The 9,385-nt window shown below is 40.1% G+C and overlaps 1 protein-coding gene across 1 annotated transcript in view; it reads right to left on the bottom strand.

Annotated features, from left to right (window-relative positions):
• Nucleotides 1–1,799: 1,799 nt before the first annotated feature.
• Nucleotides 1,800–9,385, bottom strand: part of LOC5578809 (eye-specific diacylglycerol kinase) — a 691,896-nt gene continuing 684,310 nt past the window's right edge. The window contains 2 exon segments of the mRNA XM_021839032.1: nucleotides 1,800–3,316; nucleotides 3,392–3,555. Coding sequence (XP_021694724.1) covers nucleotides 3,273–3,316; nucleotides 3,392–3,555 — 208 coding nt within the window. The 3' untranslated portion in view covers nucleotides 1,800–3,272.

Genomic DNA, 9,385 nt, shown 5'->3' with positions numbered 1-9,385 from the left:
CCTCCAATCACTTGAGCTCACATTCACACACCGATCGCAGTAACCACGCGCAACTCTAATTTCCGTCTTCTGTTTTCAAGAGCTGACAGCGCTGTCACTTCTCTTCTCACCACGACGCACGGGGGGTTATCCATTTCAATAAGTTGAGATGAGCCTCCAAGTTTCAAGTTTGCTTTGGATTCGATATCCAATCGCACTTTGACGCGCACTCACACTCACACTCACACTAACAGCCATGCATTCAACTGCCATGCTTTTTATCCCACCTAAATCTAATAATCTTGACGACGCCCTACACTAATGCTACGATTTGGAAGAATTTTCAAGAAACAGCAGCTACAATATGGCTGCCGACGTCTGACTAACTACGCCAACACCTTTTGCGTCTTGATTTGACTAAGACTGCGTCGGAATGGCCTTAAGTTATGAATGATGAAAATTTCAAAAATTCTATCTAACTGCAATGTATTTAAGTTATTCACCGATATTCGTATTGTTATTTTTATCAAATGGCATTTACATTTTTATCAAACAATTTGGAAACGATTTTCAGATGGCGAAACACTGACAAAATTTGAATATGAGAAATATGACAGCTTGCTTTGTTTTCGTTAACTTGAACTGTCATCCTCGATCTAGTAACCATTGGCTACGATCGATTTAATCGCGTTGTGTCATCTGAAGTAGAGCAACGTCACACAATTACTACAATATTTAAGATGTGGAAGACAAGCTTAGGAAAAGAAACGGTTGTTTTTGAGCTGGGAGTGTTTCTCTCGGTTGAACCGAAGATTGATGATATGTTTAAGCGTGTTTTCGAACTGTTTTTCACAAATGAGACTCAGAAAAGAAGAGAAGTAGTCCATGATTCATATGAAATCAAAACCGAATTGAAATCGAATCGAAACCGAATTGAAATCGAATCGAAATCGAATCGAAATCGAATCGAAATCGAATCGAAATCGAATCGAAATCGAATCGAAATCGAATCGAAATCGAATCGAAATCGAATCGAAATCGAATCGAAATCGAATCGAAATCGAATCGAAATCGAATCGAAATCGAATCGAAATCGAATCGAAATCGAATCGAAATCGAATCGAAATCGAATCGAAATCGAATCGAAATCGAATCGAAATCGAATCGAAATCGAATCGAAATCGAATCGAAATCGAATCGAAATCGAATCGAAATCGAATCGAAATCGAATCGAAATCGAATCGAAATCGAATCGAAATCGAATCAAAATCGAATCGAAATCGAATCGAAATCGAATCGAAATCGAATCGAAATCGAATCGAAATCGAATCGAAATCGAATCGAAATCAAATCGAAATCGAATCGAAATCGAATCGAAATCGAATCGAAATCGAATCGAAATCGAATCGAAATCGAATCGAAATCGAATCGAAATCGAATCGAAATCGAATCGAAATCGAATCGAAATCGAATCGAAATCGAATCGAAATCGAATCGAAATCGAATCGAAATCGAATCGAAATCGAATCGAAATTGAATCGAAATCGAATTGAAATCGAATCGAAATCGAATTGGAATTTCAATTGAAACTCGTTTCAATATTACAATAACTTTTGTTTTGATTTGATGGTGATGAAGATGATAATAGATGATAATTTCAGTAAATTTCGATAAAATCTCTCGAGTTTGGTTCAACATCTAAAGAAAATTATTGTAAGAAAGGGGAAACTCAAATAACCAGTCGACAAATCCCACGTCGTCTTATCTCATCTTCAGTACAAGTGGCACCCAAAAATTTTGATTTACGTACTTCCTCCAAACGAGTCAATTTCTACGCCGGTTCCATAAATCAGCCACCGCCCAATCGATCTCTCGTGTGTCGCAGCCATTATTTGCCTTTGTGTTTTTCGAAACTCTCGTCTCGTCGTCTGTCTACCACTTGAACATCAATCATTTCATTCGTTACGATTCTGCTCTTTGTCTATTTGGAGCCCGCTTAGCTCCCAATCTCTCAATCTGACGCTCAATAGACCTTTCCCGGCTAATTTAACATGTATTTTAAATGTCGAAAACGTTGTAGTTTGCATACTCATCTCATTTTTGTGTTTTATTAAAAAAAAATAAACGTTTTGACCACCCCTAGATGTCCTAAATGTCCCGAAGGGATGTCCAAAATGTCATTTTTTTTAACAAATCGACCGAAATGGTAAAAGTAATATGATCGAAAGTTTCTATTCAAAGAAAGTTAGATTTGTCGGGAAAGGCCTATCGAGCGTCAACGGCTCGTCTTAATTTGAATTCGTCACAGCTGCGACTTACCCACCCCCCACTCACTGTACTAGTCTAGTGCCTACCATTTCCCCCTCCAATATTCCAGACTTCCAATTATTCAATTGTGAGTGCCTAAAAGTGGTGTGTAGGTGTTGCGGTGATTAATGTAACCCATCACTTATCCGCGCGCGCGCGAAATAAAATACTTCAGTTTTTCAATGACTAGAGAAATATGGCCTCGCTTTCCGAGGCCGTAGATTGCGTGCAATAAATTAGAACTTCCTACCGTCCGTCTTTCGTTTTGTAAATCCGTAACAAGAAGGAATTTTTTTTTTTATTTCCTCGCAGTATTTCAGTTTATAGTTTTTTTTTCTTCGTTTCTCTTTTCCTTAGTAGCAAATAGTAAGTCTATAACAATTTGTTTTTTTTTTTTTCTCAGTGTAGTAGTGTGTAGTGTCGATGATTTAGGCGCTCCGCGAATGCTAAACTATGTAACTCATACTTCTTACATGTTAGATAAATCCCGAAACATCGTGAAAACTTAAACTCCTTCATAAATAGTTGGATAAATCCCACCCCTTTTGAAAATTTCCCGTATTTCCTCTTCTAAACGGCTAAATAGGAAGTGGTGGTGCCTTTGCTCCTCAGTAAGAGTATAAGATAAAGATGCTAATTAATAAATAACAATGAACGATCACTTGCGGCGGGTTACTCCTTCGTATTTGGCCGCGGTTCCCCCTCTTCTCCGGTGCCTTGCCAGAATAAATTTTCGCATTTTCCTCGAGGCGGAAAATGCCCTTCACAGTCTCCAGAACCCCATTTTCACGAAGAGGCGCATGTTGGATGTCGATGTTCTCAGTCGGTGTTTGATTGGAGTTTGTCTTTTGTTTTCGCAGATTTGATTGCTGGATCATCCTCTGGTCCCCCCTCCTCCTTGCCATCCCCCGCTAAGAAAAGGAACACTGACGGCAACTGGCAGCGGCTTGCGAACGACGATGGCTAATGGCGGCGGCGAATCTGTTTCACGCGCTCACGTGGTAATCTGAGAGCTGGAACTGTTCTTGATCTGCGGAAGGAAATCGGACATTCATTAATATCACGTGAACATCTAAACATGTGAGAGTCTGATGACGATACTCACTTTCCAGGTAGGATGCCAGCTCGCGGTCCTCCGCTTCGATGGCCAGGAGGCGAGCCGTCCGGCCGTTGTTGTCCTGGATGATGAGACTGGCGCCGGCCGCCACCAGCATGTAGCAGATGCTGCGCCGCTTAGCGCTGGCCGCCTTGTGGAGAGCCGTTTGGCCGCTGGGGGAAAAAGGAGGAAATGGATGATTAAAAAGTGAACTAATGAAACTTTGTGGAAAATTTGACGCGGTGAAACCCCAAGTGGAAACCTCATACAATTTTTTTCTGAAAGCATATATTTACATGATTTTGAGCAACCTTTCATTTCAGAATGCAGGTCAATGCGGGACACTAATATAAATCCGTTATCCCGCAATTCATTTTCATGGATCGAAAACGAAAAAAGTCTTCCAAAGCCAGCCCTTCTAATGCTAATGCTACCTCAATCCGACTGTGAATCAGTCCAGCGAACTGTTCCCTGAAACCGATGTGGGAAAACCGACGACCAGCAGGTTAACGCAGCGGAAAATACCCGACTACGGGAGACGCGCAACTAGGGAAGAAATGAAAACTCAACACGTGGAGCTCGGTCTAAATACAACTTCATTCATTCGCGGTACATTAGTATCTGATATGGGATAACTGCTTCTACTCGGTTCGCATTGTATCTCTCTTCTTCCTCGACTTAGTCGACTTATAATCGTTATCGCAGTGGTGGTGTTAATGAATATCGCACCCACCAATACTCCTCCTCGATATTGATGTTACGCACCACCTCTGGCTCGATCATCCTTGTCAGTCGAACCTAAAGCAGTCGCAAACTTTATCTGCTTCACGCCTCCGACCGGCTTGGTCAGAACATTGGCAATCATCGTTTCCGTGAGGCAATATTTTGACGTTGGATAACGTCCTTCGGCAACATATGGGGGTACAATTTCAAAAAACGAAAAATTGAGCATGTAACGAAAAATGGTCAGGTTTTAACCGCTAATAACTCAGCCATTTGTCGATAGATTTTCAAAATTTATACATCAATCGATCGGAAATTTATCTACGCGTCGATTCAAATGAAGGACACTATTGATTATTGGCAACAAACTATTGAAAAATCGTAAAATGTTGACCCCTTTCTTATCTAACCAATCACGTTTAAGCACATTTTTGGGTTCCGCTTCCCACTATAAAAGCGCACCGGTCCTGCTTCTTCCCTCAGTCTTCTTTTTGCGGTCGGACTGTGAACACGTTCGGGCGAGTCATTTTCGCTTTGCGTTTGCTCCCGCCGTCACAGTTCAATTTGTGTCGTCGGAAGAGGAAGACGCAAGGTTGATTTGCGGCGGCGATGGCGATGGCTTGGGCGCTTCTCCGAGCGGCGAACTACTGCCGCTCGGAAAAGCGTCCAAGCCGTCGTCGTCGCCGCAGCAAATTCATCCGCGCTTGCAGATTTCGGTGGTCAAGAAGCAAGCCCGCTAGGAACGAAATACCACAGGCCCTCTGAGTTGCTGATCCGAGGAGCTGCTTCTAATCGAGCGTCGAACTTGTGAAATCGATCAAGATTTTAAGAGTGAGCATCGTTTGCAGATTTCGACTTATGCCCGGTAATCAACAACCCGTTATGGTTGTGCGCCATCCACGTCACGTCATTTAGCTGGTTCGTCGTATAAACAAATCGGCGCTTTTCAGGGCCATCATATGTGTTGAAAAGAGTTGAAAGAATAATATTTTCGGCCTTATTACATCTTATATTTCTCAATCAATCTCACAGCTTCATACAAAATTTAATTTGTCATGAATAATTGATGGCACGACAATTTGATACTGTATTTGCGGACGCTGCTGCAGTACCGTCACAACATTTCACAACGATTGTAAAATAGAGTGGCATTTCCAACAGCTTCTTAGACTTGCCATATTTTATGAGAACATATGTAACGAAATTGCGACATATTTAGAATGCTTCTGAAAAGAAATTCTCATTGAACAATTTTCATCATTTTGGCACCTATGGATCAGAAATTTTCCTTCATATAAAAGAAAACTATTGATTATCAATAGCTAACCATTGAATATTGGAAATCTTTCTACGAATCGACTGCAATAATTAAAACTATTGATTTTCATGAATAAACTATTGATAAATCGATAAATATCAAGGCATGCCTTATTTTCCATAGAAAAGCACATTTTTCTTGTGTATTCCTAGTACAGACATCATTGCTCGATATCTTAACCACTTTCGTCATGCAAAGGGAAACGCCCCTTTCGGTCTTCTTCTTACTCCTCTTTATTCTATCGTGTTCAGTCGAAGCCAACCAAACTTCAATGAGCCCCGCGCACATCAGTCAATCGTCGACCAGCAATTGGAGAAGGACTCCTATCGGAATAAATTTTACACATTCGTCGCTGCCGCTGCTTCTGCTCTTGTTTATTCCCAACCCAAGCTAAATGCTGCGGGTTCCGTGAAATCGCTGATCATGGCCATGGGCATCCAGCTAGGCCATCAAATTCATGGAGAACTCGTCTAGAAACCTTGAAAATTGCCGTCGGAGGAGTGAGCAAACCAACGAAAACAACGAAGCACAAAATTACCGACCGCATTTCGATTTAATCGTCTTCGGTAATCTTTTGGTGTGTTTCTGTCTAACAATGGATTGACAACCCAGTTCGATCGACGGTGACTAGCCCCAACCGTCCTTTTCAGGACGACCATTTCATTTTGAAAGAGTTGTGAGAATTTTCTACCGTGAAGAGTGACATTACTAGTGATTGGATGTGATTGATTCAGATTTTGGTCAGTAATTTGCATGCAATCATTTATCACGGCTAAATAATGCTTCTCGAGAATCACAGTGTCAAGAAATAAAATTCCCATTGTGCGCGCGCGGTCAGGTAAATCGCGAACGGCACTTGAATTAAGAATCCATCACGGTTTGCTTCGCAATTAGTGATGATTGAATGATGCCGTTGTCGTCGTCGCATGCTAGAGCGATCAGTATCAATTTGGCGAACAAAGAGCTAAAATTTATCAGTAACAGATTTGTTGACGTTTTGATTTGGTAAGAAATTTTCGATCGAATCGAAATACACACACAGAGAAGACTGCAAAAATGCTACCACCGCCCGACCCGAGCGACGGGAACCTAGATAAAACTTTTTGCCATTTATCTCCGTTGAAAACATTGCATAAGCAAATCTCTAATTTTAGTGAACCGATTAAACTGAAAATTTAATGGGTTGTGCACTACATATATATAATGCTAGTGACACATTTTTCGCATCGATATATTGAGTGGTACTTGAGATTAACTTTTCAAATGGAGAGGGTGATTAAAACACCGTCCCGTGGCCTTAATCAAGAAGTCCTGATCGATTTCACCGCCAGCAACAACGATTGCTGTGGCGCATAAGATTCGCAAACTCTGCACCTGTTATGATGTGGATCTGGGCTTGTCAGATGATTATGGTGATATTTGCGCTGCCGAGATCACTATAATGAATTGTCGGGCACTACTGGTTTGCTTCTAGATTTCTCCGGATACCACAATGAAGCAGAAGAAGTTCTTTATGGCGCTGAACTTCTTCGAGTATCAAAAGGAGACCATGCCAATCATCGTGACAGGTAACTTCAACATCGATTTGAGCAAAGAGGAGTACACAGAGTTAGCGGACTTCATGGACAAGAGCCTCAACCTCAAACTGGCTTCGGAATCCACTAAAGTAACCAAGTGGATAATGAATGGACCTAACGTTCAACCGGTATATTTGTTTGGAGAGCAAAAGTTACCGCTCATGCTTCATCTTCCATCGACCGGTTCTATCGGTGTTGAAGTGTTAACCGAACCAATCAAATAATAACACTCAATGTTCATAATAGATCAGAATTGACATCCAACAAATAGTTTGAAAATTGATTAGATTTTTTGTCAGTACGTAGAAATCTTTCATAAGTTCGTGACGGTCCTAAATAAGGAAATAGAAGAAGCTAACGTTATCCAACGTCAACTTGGCGGTCGTATCTCGGAAACAACCTCTTACTTTTTAAGTAGGGCAAAATGGTCCAAAATGCCACTTTAAGAATTTGTGTCGTTTTCTCCTAATGAGATCCACATTTTAACGCCATTCGAAGTCCTAACAGTAACTTTACAATATTTGCTAGCTACCATCATGAAAACATTTCCCAAATTTGAGTTTTTTAACGGGTTTAAATCGTGTAGAAAAGTTGGTTGAAAAATGGGGGTGGTTCAAAATGATCAAATGGATGGGGTAGAATGCCATTTAGTATGGAGAACTACTAGTTAGCAACCATGTTTCTCCATGAGTTTGCTCTGTGGTATGGAAACGCTTATTCCTTTATGAAATCATTGGAAAACCTTAATGTTTAGGCAAAAAAGGGAAAAATGTTGAATTTCACCGGAAAATTGAGGAAAAATCTATAAGTTTATGTCCAAGGGTTGTGGCGGCAACTCTTAGCTAAACATATTTTAACTTCGTTTGGCAAAGAATACAAATTGAAACGATCTAGGAATGATTTAGTGACGTGGGCCATTTTACACCATCAGTGCGTCTTGGACCATGTTCCCCTAATGACTCCGTTCTGTACCATGTCCTGTGCTTGGATAGTCTTGATTGGCGCTCGACCTCCACGAAACTAATAGAGCTTAGTGACATTTGAACACACGAAGACTAGCATACGCTCGTCATACACAGTTTGTTTTTGTTTTCCTCAAAGAAACTTGCACACGCTTTCCAGACTCAGCAAAATGCATATGGAAATATTACCCAATTTGAAAAATTTATACCCGGATTCTGGGTATTTTTCAAGACTGAGTGCATATTGTTTTCCTCTAAGGTTCACAACTACATCTACACTAGGGCACCCATACCATTGGACGTGATAACCACTATACAAGTGGTATTGATTGCCGACGACAGTCGGCCCACGTTGTTCCGCAATTCGGCTAATTCGGCCAATTCGGCCAATAGTCTCCGAAGCCATACCACCAAGCAAGCTTCGGACTATGCGATGTATTCAGCTTCCATGTTGGATACCCGACTAGAGGTACATAACAAAAATTTGATAAAATTTTATCAGAATATGATATGCTCATCTTATTATGATATAATTTTGTACATACAAAATTGTACAAAAATATATCATATGGTGTTATACATTACACATCTGTGCATTTTAATCAACTTGAGTTTTTGAATCAAGCAAAATATATATTTTTATTTGAGAAGAATGAAAGAAAAATCTATTGGGTTTGTAAAATCAGCCAAGCGGTAACAAAATGTCATGATCTTAATTTAATTATTGACTAATTGCATGTGATTAAAAAGTGACTTGTTGCGACTTCAAATTGTTTGTTTTATACAAAAACATACATTTTTCTGTCTATTGCACCGAATATGATGTTTTATTAGAATTTTTATGTATGTAATCGATAAAAAAACTGGTTATAATCATATATTATTCTGTCTATTGTACGAAATATCATGATTTGTGGGAATTTTCATATAATTGATCAAAAAGCTCGTAGCTTAATGAGTTACCCCGTATACTATACAGTATTATAATTGTGATACTTGTCGTAACCTTCTGAGGATGTTAAGCATCCTCAGCTAAATCTTCGCAACACGTCCGTTGCTCTCAACATTCACCGATTAACTGACCATTTTTTTCACTGTGATCGTTGCATACGCAGCTTCCAATTCGCTCTCTGTGTGTAATCGTATCACTCACGCACACACTCTCTCGATCTGTCCTTCACCGAGCGAGAGGCGGTTTCTTTCAATCCAAAGTCTCCACCGATTCAAATAACTCTCCCACTGAAGCGTTAGCGTGATGCCAAACCGAACGCAGCCCAAAGCGTTATTTTTGAAATGGTCCTAATTTCAAATGATGTTTATCGACATCAATTATTTCAGACCAAATTTAAATTTCTATTTCTTATAGCTTTAATATAATAAAACTGTTAATATTATATACAGCTATGAATGTATTACCACAATC

The sequence above is a fragment of the Aedes aegypti genome, chromosome 1, assembly GCF_002204515.2.
Source record: "Aedes aegypti strain LVP_AGWG chromosome 1, AaegL5.0 Primary Assembly, whole genome shotgun sequence".
NCBI lineage: Eukaryota > Metazoa > Arthropoda > Insecta > Diptera > Culicidae > Aedes > Aedes aegypti.
Note: the sequence above shows the minus strand (reverse complement) of the source record. Positions and strands in the feature narration are given on the sequence as shown.